Source organism: Cajanus cajan, chromosome 3 (genome assembly GCF_000230855.2).
Source record: "Cajanus cajan strain Asha chromosome 3, NIPB_CcT2T_4, whole genome shotgun sequence".
NCBI classification, from domain to species: domain Eukaryota; kingdom Viridiplantae; phylum Streptophyta; class Magnoliopsida; order Fabales; family Fabaceae; genus Cajanus; species Cajanus cajan.
The window spans coordinates 68,885,883-68,905,489 of record NC_138519.1 but is presented as its reverse complement, the minus strand read 5'-3'; the positions used below and the strand labels follow the sequence as shown (position 1 = coordinate 68,905,489).

The 19,607-nt window shown below is 30.4% G+C and overlaps 3 protein-coding genes across 4 annotated transcripts; 2 read left to right on the top strand and 1 right to left on the bottom strand.

The window, feature by feature from the left end:
- Window positions 1–766: 766 nt before the first annotated feature.
- LOC109795311 (ethylene-response factor C3) lies at window positions 767–1,872 on the top strand. Its single transcript, XM_020354768.3, has one exon. The coding sequence runs from the start codon at window positions 1,031–1,033 to the stop codon at window positions 1,790–1,792; it is 762 nt and encodes a 253-aa protein (XP_020210357.1). The 5' UTR covers window positions 767–1,030; the 3' UTR covers window positions 1,793–1,872.
- A 5,331-nt stretch (window positions 1,873–7,203) lies between these two features.
- SNI1 (negative regulator of systemic acquired resistance (SNI1)) lies at window positions 7,204–13,737 on the top strand. 2 transcript variants are annotated; one of them, XM_083071157.1, is made up of 17 exons: window positions 7,204–7,306; window positions 7,443–7,584; window positions 7,855–7,921; window positions 8,087–8,180; window positions 8,282–8,365; window positions 8,479–8,568; window positions 9,355–9,426; window positions 9,848–9,917; window positions 9,999–10,048; window positions 10,281–10,505; window positions 10,803–10,873; window positions 10,994–11,063; window positions 11,426–11,491; window positions 11,643–11,795; window positions 12,460–12,593; window positions 12,735–12,811; window positions 13,405–13,737. In XM_083071157.1, the coding sequence occupies exons 2-16, from the start codon at window positions 7,470–7,472 to the stop codon at window positions 12,805–12,807; spliced, it is 1,434 nt and encodes a 477-aa protein (XP_082927283.1). In that variant the 5' UTR covers window positions 7,204–7,306; window positions 7,443–7,469; the 3' UTR covers window positions 12,808–12,811; window positions 13,405–13,737. The 2 variants fall into 2 exon arrangements, with proteins under 2 accessions (XP_082927283.1, XP_020205777.1); XM_020350188.3 differs by lacking the exon at window positions 7,204–7,306 and having other exon boundaries at window positions 7,313–7,584; window positions 10,290–10,505.
- A 99-nt stretch (window positions 13,738–13,836) lies between these two features.
- Window positions 13,837–17,607, bottom strand: LOC109794923 (Peroxidase superfamily protein). Its single transcript, XM_020354351.3, has 3 exons — window positions 17,196–17,607; window positions 16,605–16,805; window positions 13,837–14,631 (listed from the first exon to the last, which is right to left on the bottom strand). Exons 1-3 carry the CDS (start codon window positions 17,451–17,453, stop codon window positions 14,053–14,055), a joined length of 1,038 nt encoding a protein of 345 aa, XP_020209940.1. The 5' UTR covers window positions 17,454–17,607; the 3' UTR covers window positions 13,837–14,052.
- Between the last annotated feature and the right edge of the window lie 2,000 nt (window positions 17,608–19,607).

The window sequence follows — 19,607 nt, the reverse complement described above, 5'->3', positions numbered from 1 at the left end:
CAAAATAATTAATTTGATTTAGAATGTTTGGTGATGCAACTACATTGATGGCTTGAAGTGATTCACACGATGATTCAAAAGAACGATGAGGAGTATCAAGAGGTTGACAGAAAAAAAATAAAAAAACATTATATGAATTAGGTAGGAATAATACTTGTGCAACGGTTGTGATGCTCATTTCGAGTCAAAGAAAATCATTGGATTAAAGTAATGTTTGATTGTCAATTTTAAAATATTATATAATCATGTCCATATATATATATAAATGAATTATGTGGGATAATATAGGAATGGAAATGACTTTTCTTAATATGTGTAGCTAGTTTAAACTTGACATGTATTTATCTCTCGGGTATATATTTAGTATTTATCTAGGAAAAAAAATGGACGTGAGATTTGAGTATCAACTTGTATTGTGAAAATTTGACATGAAAGCATCCATTGAGTTATGTTGAGATGATGGGGGAAGGAGGGTTAGCATCCATTGAATTATGTATTAGCTGTTCTAAACCAAAGAAAAAGCAACCAAGTTCGCTGTCGCCAGCTTTGAAATGCTTCTGCCCCTTTGTTTCTGAATGTTTGATCGATCCGTGTTAGCTTAGCTAGACGAATATATTCCAATTCAATGCATAAAGCACGCATATGATATGCATGGGGTGAAGTTCCAAATGATTGAACAAGCACACAAGTCAAGAAGGAAGCAATAAAATATTAACAAAACCATTACCTCAACACCTTTCTTAACGTTGAAAATCCTCCTTATATGGTCTATCTGTGGATTAAAACACAAGTTTCCAACTAAGTTTTCGTTCATTTAGCATGATAAACCCACGCTGAGCTGTCAAAGAGCCTCCACATTTCAAATATATATTAATTTCTTCCCTGACATGATATATATTAAAGACTAATTTCATTTACGGTACTACTATTAGGGAAAACGACATAGATAAATATATCCTTTATATATCTTCACATTATATATTCCTTCTCCTATCTTAATCTTATTCACTTATGTGACAACCAAGTTCACATGGCTATTCAGGCATCTTCTGAAGAGATTCTAGAGAATGTGTGGGCTAAAATTATGAGCAGTGACAGAAGAGGTGATGCATCAGTAGATTCTCCTCACTCTTTGGAAGAACAGCCTAACCCTGATGGAAGAGAAGGGTCAATGGAAATTCTGAAAAGGCTTCCAAGTTTAGGGAGATGGATATCAATGGGGGCTGATTTCTGGGAACAAAGTTTATATAGTATTCTAACTGCTGCAACCAATACAGAAGATTCTGGTGACACCATTATGGGAATTGGCACTGCTACTAGACACAAAAACAAGGTGGAAGCTGATGGTGTGAGAGGAGAAAAGGTGGTAGCAAAACACTATAGGGGAGTAAGGAGAAGGCCATGGGGTAAATATGCAGCAGAGATTAGAGATTCATCAAAGAAAGGTGCTAGAGTTTGGCTTGGCACATTTGAAACTGCTGAAGAAGCAGCTCTGGCTTATGACAAGGCTGCTTTGAGAATTAGGGGTCCAAAAGCATACCTCAACTTTCCACTTGAGACAGTTGTTGTTGCACAGGCTTCAGAAACAGGTCAGAAAGGAGCAGGTTGGGACACAGAAAAGAGTTACAATGGCATGAAGAAGAGAAAGGAAGGGTTTGTGGATGTGGTGAATGAAGAACCTGTAACCAAAAAAATGGCAAGGTTGGATAGGGTTCTGGAAAATGAACTTGATGTTTTTGTGTTTCAGGACTTGGGGAGTGATTACTTGGACAATTTGCTCTCTACTTTTTAACATAGTGATTAAGATAGTCATTGAAAGTGGTTACTCAGAAATATTTGAAGCAATTTATCACTCACATGTATTCTTTTTAAGTTTGTTTTGGTTAAGTTTTCCTTTTTTTTTATCATTTATTTATATATATATATAGTTAATCACTTATATACTACCGGTGTAAAAAATTTTTACACTGGTAACCAATTAGATCTTTTAATTGTGTTATGTCACTGTTAAAAGTAAATGTGTTTATAGTGACATGACACAATTAAAAGATCTAATTGGTTGCTAGTGTAAAAAAACTTTACACTGACATGACACAATTAAAAGATCTAATTGGTTGTTAGTGTAAAAAAACTTTACATTGAAAGTGTATAGGTGATTAACTCATATATATATATTCCTATTATTTTTTATGAGTTAATCACTTATACACTGTCAGTGTAAAGTTTTTTACACTAATAACCAATCAGATCTGTTAATAGTGCCTTTTTTATTTTAATTTAATTAAATGAACAAATGACATGATATTATTAACAGATCTGATTGGTTTCCAATATAAAAAAAACTTTACACTAACAGTGATTAACTCATTTTTTATTATTTTTATTTTAGCCTACGAAGTAAACGAGGTTGAAAGATAACAAATATCAGACTAAATTACTCTCTTGTTATCAATTTTTATTAAATTGATTCAATTTATTCTGTTTATCACTGAATTTTAATTAGATCTCTTAATTTTTTAAAATTAGTGTAATTGAATTTTTTTCATAAGACGTGTCATTTATTTTTTATTGTATCAAATACATAAAAAGTTAACACCGTCATTTTTAATTTGATGAAACAAACTAAGGGGGGTGTATTGGATTAGGATTTTAAAGGACTTTTTTAGTTAAAAAAAATCCTGCGGATTTTAAAAGACTTTGCAGGATTTTCATGACTTTTAAGATTTTGCAGGATTCTATAAGACTTAAAATCAGGATTTTAATGGATTCTGCAAGACTTTTAAATCAGGATTTTAATGGATTCTGTGGGATTTTGTGGATTTTGTAGAATTTTTGTGGAGTTTTGACATTTGATAAGATTTTAAAAAAAAATTCATACATTCAAATTTAAAAAGAGTCAAAGACAAAAATAATAAAAAAAACAATAATGTCTAGATAAATAATAATAATAATAATATTAATTGTCCATAATATCCTATCCTCTTTTTATAGCATCTACTATCAATTGTAACAATTCATCGGAATCCTCCTTATTCCAAGCTTCATATTTTTTTCTCTTTTCCTTTTCCTTTATTATTTCCTTGTAAATCTCCCATTTGAATTACTAAAACAATATATGTTGAAAACTAGTTATATAAATAATTATGGATAAGAGACAAAATCAATAAAATTATATTATTATTTTTAGAAGCACACCAATCATACAAGATCAAATATATCTTGGCTATCCCAATGGATCAAATACCTCAGCCATTATAAAAAAAAAAACATGCAAAAACAGAAATATAGAAACATAAGATAATTTTTTATATAAAAAAAATCAGTATATTTGATACTGGGAAAATATTTAGATATATAATTTTTTTTATATAAACAAAAGTATTTAGATATAGAGAATATATATATATATATATATATATATATATATATATAATTTTAGTTATATATTATATGATAATTTTTAACGATATTTATAAATGTAAATTATTCTAACAAATATTTTAACAATATTTCCTTTTTTTAAAAAAAATAAGCTAATGAAAGCATAAATCCTAAACCCTAAAAAATTATATACTACAATGTCTTATGTTAATTTTCTTTTTTTAAAATATAAAAAAAAATCCTAATTTTACAATATAAAAATAAAAAGAAAAATTCATAGTAAAAAAATAAAATAATTGTTGAGTCATAAAATGAGGAAGGATAAGAGTAACAAATTAAAGGAAGGAGAGAGATCGCAATTTTTATGCTGAGAGGGTTCTTCTCCCAATTAAGATCCATTTTCATCTCATTCTACTCATAGAAACCCTAACAAATTCATCTTATATATATATATATATATATATATATATATATATATATTGTATATTGTAGAGATTATGATATCAATTTCATCTTTCACCTTTTCTTTTCTTGACGTGTGTTATAAAAAAAATTATCACTTGAAAGTTAAAATTTCAATCGTTTTTTTGTGTTATATAAAGGAACCAATTCAACTACATAGAATAAAATAAAGCAAGTCAATTAAAGAGAACTAACAGAAAAATATAACAAGTCAATGACACTATCATTTACATATCAGAGTTTCACAAAATAGGGGAATGAGATGAGAACAGTACTACAATATTATATATGAGCAATGAATAATAGTGTAGTATTATTAGTAGAGAAAAAAATGGAGAAGACAGGAACATAGAAAAAAAATATGAAAAATTCACTTGAAAATTCTTGAAACACTTGAAAAGTCACTTCAAACAATCCTTCAAAATCCGATGGGTTTGGATGGGATTGTTTTCTGAATCTGGTATTTATAGATAACACTAGAAAGTCCTTCAAAATCCCTCTCATACAACAATCCTTTAAAATCTTTATATTTTTGAATACCAATGGATTGTTTTTAAGTTGTAAAAAATCTCAAATGAATACCAGTGGATTTTAATGGACTCTTTAAAAAATCTTAAAAATCCAGATTGAATACCACTGGATTGTTTTTAAGTGACATAAAATCCTGATTGAATACCAATGGACTTTTTTACTCAAAAAAAGTCTTTTAAAATCCTACGAAATCCTAAACCAATACACCCCCCTAAATTTCATCATTTTTTAAAGTTGACGATCAAATTGAACTTTTTTTTATCGATAAAAGATCAAATTAAATGAATAAGTGGAAAAAATAATTTAACCTACTTTAACATAAGGATCAAAATAAAGAAAATTTAATATAAATATAATCTATATAATTTATAACTTTACAAGTACTCGAAAATAAAATGAAAGATTTTTTTAAAATTTTACATCGTTAATTAATAAAAAAAATTATTATTTATATAATTTTTAAAATAATTATAAAAAAAATTAATAAATTTATCACAATATTTGTGATTAAATAATAATGTAGATTTTATATTGTTAATACATATCCTTTATCTGTGTAAAAAAAACTATTCTAATTATTATTAAATGTGATTGATACATGTACTTCTTTTTCTTTTTTGTTAAATTGATATGGTACCTAAATTATTTTATAATTTATACTACGTATTTATATATATATATATATATATTTTTAAATTTGCAAGAGTCCTTGTAACATGTGAAGAGAATTTCTCAGGACTCCATAATTCACCGAGCACTGCTACAGAAGTGGAAACGATTCATCGTCTGAATTATTAAAATATTATTATATTTTAATAAATTTATTATAAAATAATTATTTTATTTAATTTTTTAATAATTCGAAAGAAATTTCGGCGTCTTTCTTTCAGAGGCTTTTTGACCAAAGTGGAGTTGTTTTAAAAGTTTATTACGCAAATGGGGTTGTTTTGAAACTATTTACGCTTTTGGGACTGTTTATAACGGTGTCGCTATGGCCCATAGCGACACCGGTGGTAGCATTTTTTTTTTTGATCTTGGTTGGCTGGAATGAGCCACATGAGTGTCGCTATAGGCTAGATCACCACAGTTGATGGACTAAGAAAAATAACTTAGCCCATAGCGACACTCTATAAAGAAAAAAATAAAAAAAAAACGAAAATAATAGAAATGTAAAATAAAAATAATAAATTGAAGTATTTATTATATATTTATAAAAAGAAAATTCAGTTTTATAAAAATGTAATTTTAAATTAAATTATATGTATTTTTTAAGAGAGGCGCTATGGGCCATAGCGACATGGTGTCGCTATGGGCCATAGCGCCACACATTTTGTATTTTTTTTTTTGCAAAAATGACATTTTATTTTTAATTTTGCGTTTTTATATTTATAACTAAAAGTACAGAAACTAAATAATTAAAATAAAAGTATATTATAATATGTTAAATTTTAAAAAAATTGTGGAAAAATAAGTAAAAAAATAAAAACGAAAATTATTTTATAAATATGTTAATTTTTAAAAAACTGGGGAAAATTATTTATTTTTTAAATATTAACATTTCATTTTAAAAACTTAATTTTTAATATTTTTAATTAAATAAGTACAGAAATAAACAAATTTAATTAAATTTATATTTTAAGTATTTTGTTTAATATAATTAAAAATATATTTTCAGTAATTTGTTAATAAATTTAATTAAAAATAATTAATTGTGTAGTTTAAAGAAAATTTATTATTTAAGTGTATTAATAATTTTTTTATATGTAAATTTAAAAAAAACTGGGCAAAAAATAAGTGAAGGGAAAAAATGTAGAAAAATACAAAAAAAATGAATTACAAAATAAATTCTAAAAAAAACTGGTAGAATAAATCTGGAGAAAAAAATGACCCAATAACCAAAAAAACAAAAATTTTAAAAAAAACTGAGGTAAAAAAAACGAAAAACTAAAAAAAAAAAAAAAAAAAGGCTGGTCGCTATGGGCCATAGCAACTTTTTGTCACTATAGCCCATAGCGACTTTAAGTAGCAAAAAAACAAATTTAAAAATAAAAAAAGCTAGTGTCGCTATGGGCCATAACGACATTGTGTCGCTATGGCCCATAGTGACACTAGCCTTTTTTTTTTTAATTTTCATTTTTTTGGTTTATTGGATTTTTTTTTTCTCCAGATTTATTGTACTAGTTTTTTTTCTAAAAATTATTTTGTAATTCATTTTTTTTTTGTATTTTTTATTATTTCCATTTATATAAATAAATTCTGTCCCTAGAAATTTTTTTTTTTCATTTTTTATTATACACTATACACAATTTTTAAATAAAATATATCTGTTAAAAATTATTATATACTCAACATTCTAGTAAATTATTTTACAAAAATTTATTTAATTCCAATAAATTATTAACTTAAGTTTTTTTTCTTTCAAATTTTAATTTATATTATCAATTTCATATAAATATATATTTATAAATTTATTATTTCTATAATTTCTTTATTTTATACATATTTTTTTTCTTTTTTATCTATTTAAATATTTATAAAAGTGGCGCTATGGCCTATAGCAACACTGTGTCGCTATAGGCCATAGCGCCACTAATTTTTTTTTATTTAAATTATTAACTTAATTTGTTTTTTACATTTGAATTTATTTTTTTTTAAGTCGTTTGGTGGCGCTATGGGCTATAGCGACTTTATTTAAGCCGTTTAGTGGCGCTATGGGCTATAGCGACTTTAAATATATGGCTTTCATGGCTTCCCTGAAGTGAAAAAAATGTCACATGTCACCGGTGTCGCTATGAGCTATAACGATACTATTATAAACAATCCCAAAGGCGTAAATATTTCAAAAACAGCCCCATTTGCCTAATAAAGTTTTAAAAGAACCCATGGTCAAAAAGCCTCTATCAGAGGATGCAGCATTTTCCTAATTCACCAGGTTAATGTTTAACAAATTTTGGCGGGAAGTCGAAGCAACTCCTTTGTTTATTTTTCAAAAATTCTGTTAACATCCATCAAATTCTCAGCAACACCTGTGCGAAAATTGTGATTAAATTTCATATTTGTTTGTGAAGAAACGGAAAATAAGCAAAAGCGGGAAAATGGAGAACCCTAGCAGTAGTGAAAGATGGAACAGAGCAGGGATCGATGATAGCATGCTGGCCATGTTCGATGCCTCCGAAACCAAGGATGCTCATCAAGATGCCCTCGATGATCGTACGAATCACACTCTTTTTCTTCTTTTATTTATTTTTAAATAATTTTATATTTGTTTTATTTCTTCCCATTTTCACTTGACACCACCGCGTTTGTGCCCATGAAGAAAACCAATGTGTTTTGGCTAATTGAGCTTTTGGGTATTCGGAAAAATTAAAACTTGAGTAGAATTTGGTTTTGGGTTTCTTTTGAAAAAAAAAATCTATTTTATATACGAATGTTAAATGTCCTATTTTTATTTTTTTTTCTTCTGTGTTCATATATATGCAGGGATTACTTTTCTTGATGCTGTTCGTGCTTCTTCAATTGTGCCTGAACATGGAAAACCACCCACTTCGTAAGTCGCTCTCACGTGTGAATTTCTAAAACTGATGCTCCATTTCATTTATTATTTTTTCACATATATGGTTTATTCTCCTACTAGAGCAGGTTGTGTCTGAGAGGGTAAATTGTATTTTGTGTCTAATACTGTCTACTGAGGTTTTATTTTTCACTTGCCAAGAAAAATTTATGGGGCGATCTTCCACATGCTGAGGACAGGGAAGTCTTTAGAGTTGATTGTGGGAAGTTATAAGCTTCTAGTTGACTTAGACAAGGTATTTGGCTGCCACATGAGACATGATTTTCTATATTTATATTCATAGGTTCTGAGTGTAACTCATACCTTACACGTGACTTCTTTTTTGGGGGGGTTTAGCGCTTCCCTCGTGTGTATTTATCTGGCACGGATGATTCCAGGTCGTCATCTAACTCTTCATCAAAATTGGTTGTGGTTAAAGAGGTACAGATGAGTATAAGTCATCTCAATATGTTGTTTTTGTTCTATTCTGGGTAAAACTTGATTGGTAATATGGATGCTGATTGAACTTGCAAATTTAAAATATTTTCTGCTAGGCATGGTCTCCCATCATTGATTGCCCGGATAATGCTCATGCTGTTGGTGAAGCAGGTGACAAACGGTCTGGTGAACCTCTTGACCCCTCTGTGAGTTGGTTTCTTCTGTACTCTATATACTCCTATAGTGTTTTTAGTTCTTTCATTTAATTGCAACAGTTTTCCCTGTCATGATGTCATTTTTTCCTATCCTTATGTGAGCCAAAATAATCTAAGTATTTCTTAATCTTAACTTTTCTTGAAAAATTTATCGCTCTTGTGCATTTCACAGTATGATACAGGATTACTTCTTATTTTTCCTTAACTTTTTCTCTCTTTTTTATTTTTTGGCACATTCAAATTTCATTCATTTTTTTTATTACAAAATTTATGAAAATCTATTTAAGGATCTGCTCATATGATTGCTGTATTTGAACTAATATTATAACCAACATGTTTCTTTGTCTGTAAGTACCAAACTTTTTTCTCAAAACATTTCTATGAAATTGCACTCGGTGAAATGCACAGTGATACATCATATCACACGTGTCTACCTTTTACATGTTTAGTAGAAATTCATGCTAGTTTAGAGTACTGTATTGGCATTAGGCAAGCAAATAAAGTTATCCAATTCCGCCACTTTACTCTAGGTAATCTATACTAATTTTTATGTTGTTGCATAATATTAGAAAGGACAAACAAAATTTCAATAGCAGTTTTATGATTGATAAAAGCACTGCAGTTCAATGAACTTTTATACATTTTAAAATTTGTATTGTTTTGTTTATAAATTTCAGCCTCCACAAGGTTCTCTCTCAAATGTCTTCTGCTAAATTGCATTTTGATATTTGAATTTTTAAACTCGTTTTTGTTCTTTATGTTCTCCACCTACTTTAGAGCTTTCACGTCCTGATTGAAGAGCTCACTGAAATTTTTTCTGAGACCAAATTTCAAGCAGCAAGCATCGAGGTTAGTTCACCAATGTTGTAAATTCCTATCTGGAATATGTGGATACATGTTTTGCATCTGTCTCTTAGAGTAGAGACACTACTTATAATTTTTCATTTCCAGTTGAGGTTATAATATGTAGTCTACTGTTACCTATATTCTGCATTTGCACGTTTTAGATTCCATAGGGAAGTATCTAGTGAGAAAGTCATAGTCATTTTTATACAAGAGTAAGAGGAGCAAACTTAGCTGTTTAACCATCAACGGATGGTCAAGATTAAGTGCTAATTAAAGTCGCATGACTTTTATGTTTTAATCTTGATCAGTAAGGTCTAATGATCAAGATTTGCCCTTTTTACTCTCATAGAAAGAGTCCTCTCATCTGTTATGTCCCCTTTATGGGTGGATGGGTGTCTAATATCTTTACATTATCTTGTTGCAGCCCTTGAGGAACATGTTACTCTTTCAGTACCTTGTCATTGTTTTTGAGGATGATTTTCTACCTCGCAATGGTGTGTATGAAGTTAAACTCCTCTGCTGTCACCATGTCTTAATAAACTACTAATAAATTCTAAGTATCTGTTTTGTTGCAGCAACTTTGAACTGGAGCATGCAGAGGGAGTCTTTGCTCAGCCTGCTACTGGTATTTGTTTTATAAGCCAATAGTATATTGGTCATATTGTGTATAAAAAGATTTTGTGCGACTAACCAATCAACAATTAAACATATTGATTTTGGTGCTAAGTATGTGAGAGCTAATACTCTTCTTTCCATATGTCTTGTTGATGTAATCTTTATGCATCTTGATTCCGATCTGTCACCTTGAAAGATTTCTTTTTCCTTTTTGATTTTGCCGAAATATATATCTTATCTAGTTTTTGCAGGGATCTAGGAAAATAAATTACAAAGGCTTGATGAAGGATTGCATGGCAATTATTTGTCAACTATCTCAAATTCTTCAAAGTGAACTCAGTAATCATTTGGAGCTTCAAGAAAGTTCTGAATCTAAGTTATCCAAAAATTGTCATAGTGCATTGTCTCTTGCTTTACTCGGGGTTTTAAAGGACACGTGTGTCTCAATTGAGAAACTTTTAGTGATGGTAAGTTCATGAATAATTTTAGGAATGATTTTAGTCCTTGAACTTTTATTCATTTTTACTTTTAGTCCCTAAACTTTTTTTTTTACTAATTTTAGTTTTTGCCGATTTTCAATTTTAGACCTTAAACTTTTTTCCTATTCACATTTTTGGTCCCTGACGTCATGATTTTTTGTTTATGGAGGAAAAATGTAGGGTCTAAATCAAGAACTAAAAACATAATTAATCCATAATTTTATTCATTGTATATATGTAAACTTTAAACGAAGGTTCTGGTTCTTACATTCTAAGTGATTTTAGATTATGGATCTTGACATGGCAAGGAAGAAAGCAAATATTGAAGGTCACACTACGAGAGCGGACAGTCCAAGGTAATTTACTTTCAATTTTGTTTCTTTACAATGTAGCTTTCAGTTGATTTTCTTGTTTGTTTATAGGCCAATGCTCTGATGAATCACATGTGATATGGTATTTTGGTGTATTTGGTACAGAACACCCTTGATCGACATAATTCTGGATGAACTAGCTTACTACAAAGATAGTGTCCCTGTTTTTCTTAAGGTGGTTCCAAATACTGTCTCTCTATTCCTTTCACTCACTTCTCTTTTGTTGCGCATAACTGTTTGTACTTTGTATATGGGGTTAGATGAAGTAATAATGCATAAGATTGGGTTATGCTTTTCCTTTAAAATGCTTTGCTTGGACATACTTGCTGATTAACACAAAAATCAAACCAATCTCTATATAAGATACTAGGGTTTACCACTATCTACATTGTATTTATTATCTTATATCGGATGGATTGGCACTTCCTACTAGTGTGGTTACTAGTTAACCTTTCCAAGTTCATATTTCAAGTCACTTTTTGAGGGAGTTATCATGTGGCTGATAGTTTCTTTTGCTTTTCATGAGAATGGCTTCAGATCTTCAGTGAACCTAAATGGAAGCTGGAAATAGTTGTGCAATATCTGTGGAAATACATAACCAAGGTAATCAACGGGTAGACTGTTTTCAAATCTATCGTACTTGCTTAATGATATATATTTTTTTTTCCTCCTGAAAGGAGGCTCTGTTTGTGGTAGGCTAGTGGCTTTTGATAATCTCTTGATTTAACTACCTTTGTTTTATACGAAATTGCAGCCTTCTGTTCGCACTCGTAAGTCAAATGATTATACCGAAGATTCAACATTTGTTGGGGCTTTGAAGTGCTTTTCAAATAAAACTAGCACTAAGAGCTTAATAAAAAAAATTGGTGTAGATGTAGTTCAATTCCTTCTGGCTCATGGTTTTCAGGTACTTGTCTCCATTCAACAAATCAGTTCACAATATATAATGATTTAAACAACATATAGAAAAGCTATTGTAGAGGAAAGGAATACAAAGATTGAGGATTGTAATACAAACCAATAATAGTTTGGAAAAGTAAGGTTTTATTGATAGCATGAGATTGGACAGAATATAGTAGAGAGATGTCTCCTCCTAGGATTTCTCCTTTCACAAAGAGCAAAATTCAACCTGCAAATTGATACAAGATAGAATGAAGTTTCTCCCCTCTTACATTCTCCTATATTTTTAACTGCCTAACATCTTAACTTACTATGATAACTATCTTAACTAGTGGTCATTACTCCTAACTGATTGGTAATCCTCCTAAAGAAGAAACAAAGACGACAAAAAAAGAAGAACATCACAACTAAAGGCATACCAACCCCTTAGCATAATGGACTAAGAGTTCCCTTAATCCCAGTGGTGGGATATATTAACGACCACTTTGTTAGCTATTTATCTCATGGGATAGGGGGACTAACCAGATGTTTTGCCTTCTAATTTTTTCTCAGCATGAAACTATTAAATTTAGCTCTTCAGAATCTAAAGTATTAATTCACACCCCTTGAAAAATATACGAGGAGCTTCTATAACAAGTTCTTTTTTGAAATGGGTTTTTACTGGACTTCAGGCTCAATTGTCAATATTGTCAAAAGGAAATGCTGATGACAACATTGCTGGTAACAAAGAAGGGGGAGTCAGTGCTCTTGTGGATTTGTGTCATACTTTCATCTCTGCTTTTGATAATTTGAGAAGCACGGATGAGTAAGGGGACCATTTCTGATGATTTTAATTTCCACAATGCTTGCGTACTTTTTCTTAGACTGATTTGGGATATTATGGCCATTGATCATATTTATTTTCTAGCAAAGAATGATCGCAAATTTGTTGTGCGTCATGGTGCAGGCATATGGAGATATTATCAATAGGAAAAGAGGCACTATTTACTGCAGCAACTATTATCTCCATGAAATCATAGGAGTGTAAGTAAATTGATTGATTTGTTCCGTCGGATAATATATGATCAACTTATTCTGTCCGATAATAACTGCTTTGACTTGACAAACTCATTCTTTATGCAGAATCTAAGGCTTTAAAATGTATTGATATACTTTGCCTAGGGGGAAATTTTACATCTTGTCTAACTGAATGATAATGCCCCAAACCACTATAATAATTTCTGCTTGGGGAGTTAACTGTCTTCAAAAGACTCTTGTCAAATGATATCTTGAAAGTTGAAAGACATGAGTGTGAGTGTGACCCCTGATATGAAATGCTCGTGTTCAAAGATAAATTTAATTGCTGAAATATCTTGTGCTGAGAACTGAGAATGACAATCATTAATTGACATAGAACGACTATCAAAGTGAGTATATGCTACTCAACCTCATCACTAGATCTTTAATGAGTAATTCACGGCGACCCTGTTGAAATAACACCATTGTTTCAGTCTGTATATATATCTTTGATTTCAATTCCTAACGACAATAACCATGTTCAATTATTCATGTGTTTTAGTTTTGACATGAAAAATTCTATACTTAATAGTCATTTTTTTTATTTAATTCTATTTCAGGCTATGCCGCAGCACTGTATAGAAAAATACAGCCTCTTTTGTAGTCAAGCTTGGGCTGGGCTTATGTAGCTTGGAACCACGTGTTATATAAGATACACGTGTGCAGGTAGTCCCAACTGATGCATCATCTTGAAGGAGGTTTAATTTTTTACAATTGTTTGTTCAGATTTGACAACAATGCAGATAATGACACCATCTTTGAGATTCTTTAATCACATGATATGATTCATCAATTTTCAGGGCAATGTATTTTTTTTTTTTAATGAACATGATCTATGTAATATCTAAAAACTGATAATCAATAATTAATCTGTTCAATGTTTATAAGTATAAGAGTAATGTGTAAATTCTAATGGGTAAAAATAACATTTTTTTAAGATTAAAAAAATAGCATTGTTTCAACTTTAAAACCCATTTTCTCAACTCAAGGAATAGTTTTAAACAACCGGTTAAGTACAATATTGCCTCCAGTCTAATCGAAACACAATTACACAAAATGAAGAGAGAAAAAAGTAATTAAAAGACTAATGTTAACAAATAAGAATATTTAAGCAACTATTTCATTTATAACTGCACAAAACAATATTAAACTCCACGAAGTATGGTATGAGTTATAAATGCAAGAATTGCGTAAATTGCACCCCACTTTCACGTATGCATGCTACAATCTCTTCTCTTTTCCCCATGCCTTTTCCCTCTCACCACTTTCACCAAACTCATTTTGTCCATGGCCGCCACAAAAGCTTGAAAAAACTTCTGCTTATCCTTGGCAAGGTCTTGAGCAATGGGCCTGGTTCGTGGGTCCAAAGCCAAAGCCTGATCAGAGGCAAGGAGGCCCATCTTCTTCTGCAAGTTGGCATAATAGGCATGGTCAAATATGAATGGGGTAGTGGCATCAAATGGGGCAACAATGTCCGAATTTCCACCGAAGTTCGGACAATACATTCTAAGTGCATGAAGTAGTTTTGGGTCCATGTTTGGGTCCGGTTGGGCCTTGCCTCGGTAACTGTAGAGGCGGGCCACGAAGTGCTTGCAATGGGCAAACCCAATTGTGTGGGCCCCCGAAAGAGCAACGAGATCCTGTGTGGTTAAGCCTTTTGAGTTGAAGAGTTTGATGAGCTGATCAACGGTGGAGTTTGCACGAGGGATGTTGGAGGCCACCCTTGATGCCGTTGATATCTTTCCATCCCATCTTCCCTTCTTCACTTGGTAATACGGCCCTCCGGCCTGTATAACACGTTATATTATTTATAATTTATTTAAAATTAATATTTTAGCATGTTTATTATACAGGTAAAATATTTATTATATATAATTAAAATCTATAATAGATTATATGTACAAAAGTATATAAATTATGTTTCAAATTTGTATAAATAAATATTTTAAAATTATAAATTATGTTTTAGATTTAAAATAAATAATTTATATTGTGATACAAAATTATTTTTAATTATTGATAATTTTTTTAAGAATATTATTCATAAATAAATGTGATAAATAAAAGTTTGAAATTGATAAGAAATTAAAAAAATTCTAAAAATACAATTGTTCTTTAACAAGATTTAAGTAACAATAAATTAATTTAGGAAAAAATAATTAACGATATTCAACTACATATCATATGGAAATCAGTTGGAACCATTATAATATTAAATTTTGTGTTAGTAGTATATTTAGATGAAGACTTAAAAAATTGTGGAAAATTTCCACACTAATATTTATAACAACTTGATGGGATCAACTACATTTTCTTTCAATTAAATTTAAAATTGAAGTTCCTACAATATTCAGTAGATACAGGTTTGGTTTGGTTATAAATGGAATGTCATCAAAACTAAACTAACAAAAATTTCTACTTTGGCACTCATCAATTTGTTTATCACTACATAACCAAAAAACCCAACTAATCTTAATTAATTCAGTTTGGTTCGATCAGCTTCTTTTTCTTATGGACCTCTTTTTTTTTTTTTTTCTTCTTCTTAAAAAAACACTAATTTGTCTTTACTTCCCTCGCTTTCCAACCCATCAATCAATTATCTATGAAAACATAACCAAAGTAATAACTTATAAAATTGTATAAAAAATACTACATTAAAATACAATTATCTATAAACATGTAAATTACAAATAATTAATTTATTATTGCAAGATTTCTACTGATATGACAAAGAAAAGGACAACACTAAAACTTAGACCTAAGATTAAGAAGCAGCGATGTGTTCGATGCCCAAATAATCCAAACATATAAGTACAAAAGTTGGGCAATTTTGGAATCCATTATTGATTCATTATGCCCAAATAATACCAAGCAATTCATATGAGAATATGAAAACAATCCTCTAAATTGACTCTATGCGAATCAATACATGAAACAGCCACTCTGGTAACTGCTACAAAACTACAATTAATATTATAGGAAGGGCCTTTTACTTATTTTGATGCAGGAAAATGCTTCGACCAAGACCAACTTGTCCGTTTCCACATTCTAGAGCTAAATTAAGTTACATTGGATAATCTATCTCCGAGACCAGCCTGTTCCAATGCCTAATCAATTCTGTCTTTTTCACTAGGCCATATAACTGTTAGCTCTTTTGTTTTTTTTTTTAGAAAGATAAAAATGGGTATATTTTTTTTTTCTTTCAATTTTTCCTTTTCATTCTACAGTGAAAGAAGCTCTTTCCATCAACTAAATTATATAATGTCATCATGAGTGGCAGACAGATAGGCTGCAATTAATCTAGCACACCTTTTCTCAAGTACCATAAGACTTTGTGCCTGGATATTTATAACTTTTATTTTTGGCATTGGTATTTTATAATATAAACTCTTTTTCTTCTTCTATATAAGCAAAGCTGCTATGTAAGAGACAAAGAAGATATGATAAGTGAAAAGGAAGAAAATTTGAACTACCACTCAAAAAATAGAAAGCCTAATGTGGATTTCTTGATAGCCAAATAGCCCTTGTCTGTGGGCAGTTTAAGTGGACCACATTTGGTTATTTCAAAGACCACAACAACAACATTAATGATGCCTATGAAACTAAGAATGCTTTGGATTTGTATTGCATGTGAACTGATATGCCTGAATTAAGATGTGGCAAGAGGAAGAAACCAAAAGGCAGTGATGGAATGAAAAAATATAAAGATAACAGAAAAAAAAATGCATGGTTAGCATGCATAGGAATTGCAATGACTTACCAAGTGTACATAATCTCTGGCTGCAATTACAAGAATATCCGCACATGACACCACACCTGGACACTTTCTCTCCACTAGTTCCTTAGCCTTTCTCACAGTCTCAAAACCTTCCACCTTCAATTCTCTGTTATCCTCTGCATCCTTCTCTACCAACTGTTTGCTTCCAGGCTTTGATGCTATTAAAATTGATGCATCACACCCCTGCACTCACCCATTCAAGAATTATCATACTCCCCAAGAAAAAAATAAAGTTAGCATCACACCACAACATTCACCACCAAACATGGATGAACACCTAGTCATTTGTTCTTAAAAAAACATAACTAGTGGATCAACACTAGAAAATGAGCTTTTCTTTTTGGTTTTAAGACTTCAAATAATTTAGAAGAACAAGCCAATGCATGCATGCAAGTGCAAAGCTAAATTCAGTGGTGGTTCTAATTAGATAAATTTCTCTGTAAGTACTTGTAAGAGAAGAAAATAAGAAGGTAAATCATCAGTTAAAATTAACTTATTCGCACTTCAACTTTTGGATTATAACTCATTACTCATAAGTTTATCTAAATAGACTCTTATTCTGTGTGAACTTACTCCTACAAAGCAATCATGGAAGAGGAGGCGAATGGTTGCAGGGCCAGAAACAGGTGACACTTTGAATTGTTGAGAGGTGACTGAGCCAACAAGCTGTTCTAGCTGGGGGCATGATTTGGCATAGTAATTTACTGAGAGTTGGCGATGGGGGCGTGTAGTGTTTGCATGTATGGCTAAGCATGATGAAGTTCCACTCAAAGTGAAGAAAACACAGAAAGATGTGAAAAGGAATGAAAAAGCAGAAGAAGGGACAGACATGATGGGGTAGTTTAAGGACAAAGAAAGGGGAGAGTGGTGTGTTGGAAGATCAAAAGTGAAGGCAAAGTTGAACTTAAATGTTTTCTTTTTTTTTAATGGGTTATGGGATATAGATTGTCAAATCAGAATAAAGGGGTTTAAAAATTATAGGGAATCATTTCCCGTGAGCCTCATAGAAGAGAAAAACGAAGCTGAATTAATTTCTGGTATCTAAATGCAGAAAGGTCCTGACAAGCCAAAAAAAGAAATAAAAAAATCCATAAGACATCCCCTTGAACATCTTTCAAGGAGATTTGAAGTCCACCCACCTGATAATACCACATTTTTTGTTCAATCATAATGGGTTTATGCTTATAAAACGAAAAAAAATAAATTATAATGGGTGTATTTTGGTCTATTGAAAATGTAGGGTCTACCTAGATGCATGATGTCTTTTTTTAATGATATTTGAACTTTCTCTAGGTTGAAATATTAAGTGATGGTTGATCAATGCGAACTGTGAACATTTGGAAACAGTAAAACTGGAAAAGATTAAACTAGTAAAGAATGAGGACATAAACTACCCTTTAAGTGTACCTCAACTTGTGGTAAAATATTAATTATAAACGTGATGATGAGATTCATTCACATGTGTGTATGCAATTGATCTTGATCGTTCATGATTGTCGAGGTTGAAATTATATTGATTGATGGGGACTTCCTAGCATAAAATATCAAACAACAATTCATTTTCTAGCTCATAAAATTGTAACTTTTAATTATAGGAGAATTAGAAGCACCGAATTTGATACGGATACTTGACATGACATGAACATGTATATCAAAACATAATAAATGTCTAAAATGTAGGATGTGTATATATAAATTTTACAATTTTTATATTATAACGAATCTTAAAAGATGGATCATGTTTCTTAAAAATTAAAATATCAAATAATTCTTATAAAAATGAGTATGATAGATAAAAAGAAAATATTAAGAGTTTTACAATATTTATGAACAAGTTAACTTTTTAAATTTATTTTATAATAAGAAAGTCAATTCTTCATAATAGAAAGGTGTTAAAATTATGTCATATAGATGTCTAAATGACAAAAGTAATTTTTAATTGTAACGTAATATAAATGTATTACACATCATGTAAATATATCTAATAAATATCGTTTCAGAAACATGTTCAAACGTATACTAACAAGATATTCTATAGATGTATTTTCATATTATAGTTTACAATTAATAAAATTATATGAAATTGTGCAAATTGATACGGTGATAATTACAATTGCAACACAGTTGCATAAACTTCAAAAATGAAATTTATAATTATAATTACAACTTCAAATCGTAACTTAAAATCATGCCAAACTAATAAATAATAGTGACATTTGGCATACTAAGGACTTTGCAAGGAGATGGAGATGGAAACAACATAGAGATTTCTATTGTTGTATGGCACATATATTTCTCTAAGGCTATCTTGTTTGTGTTCAATAGGATTATTAAAAACGATATAAACTTTTTTTTCAAATATTTAACACATATATAAATATAAAATTATTAATAAATGATATATTAAAATAATTTCATATAATAATTGTTTCACCTACCGATTGGTAAACAGAGATGATCTACGACTACAAAGGACAATGATATTTGCACGTTATGGTCTCTAACAATATTTTGTGCACTACTTTTAACCTTTCGTACAAAACTTGTTTGAGAGCCAAGTGCACTGTAAAACGTAATAGAGTAAACAATAACATAAAAGTACCATTTTCAATGTAGCTAAGAGCTCTGAAGCAGTAATTGGATAGAGTGAGTGAACCCCACCAACAGCACCTTGATGTAGCCATTGCATGAGTTAATAAATGCAAAGCATGTGCAAGCAAAAGGGCCACTAGATTATAAATAAATGAAGGTCTTGAGAGCAATAACTCTAGTTTACTTGCTTCTCCATCCCTTTGTGTGCACATAGAGGACTAAGTACTGAGTTGCTTTTCCCTTTTCAGGTTGGTCTTAAGTGGGGGGTGCCTTTTGTTGTGACCACATTAAAAAGATGGAGGACCTTCATCTCACCAAATTCATTCATCCTCTATGTCACCTTAGTATACATATTTTTTCCTACTTCAAAGTTGAGTTTCGAGAACTCGCGAG

Excerpts from the sequence above, each read along its gene's own strand:
- SNI1 (XM_083071157.1), top strand. The coding sequence starts at position 7,470 with ATGGAGAACCCTAGCAGTAGTGAAAGATGGAACAGAGCAGGGATCGAT. Across the intron at positions 8,181-8,281 it reads TTCTAGTTGACTTAGACAAG|CGCTTCCCTCGTGTGTATTT; the intron begins GTATTTGGCTGC and ends GGGGGGGTTTAG. Across the intron at positions 9,427-9,847 it reads TTCAAGCAGCAAGCATCGAG|CCCTTGAGGAACATGTTACT; the intron begins GTTAGTTCACCA and ends ATCTTGTTGCAG.
- LOC109795311 (XM_020354768.3), top strand. The coding sequence starts at position 1,031 with ATGGCTATTCAGGCATCTTCTGAAGAGATTCTAGAGAATGTGTGGGCT.
- LOC109794923 (XM_020354351.3), bottom strand. The coding sequence starts at position 17,453 with ATGTCTGTCCCTTCTTCTGCTTTTTCATTCCTTTTCACATCTTTCTGT. Across the intron at positions 16,806-17,195 it reads TCCATGATTGCTTTGTAGGA|GGGTGTGATGCATCAATTTT; the intron begins GTAAGTTCACAC and ends GGGTGAGTGCAG. Across the intron at positions 14,632-16,604 it reads CCAGAGATTATGTACACTTG|GCCGGAGGGCCGTATTACCA; the intron begins GTAAGTCATTGC and ends CGTGTTATACAG.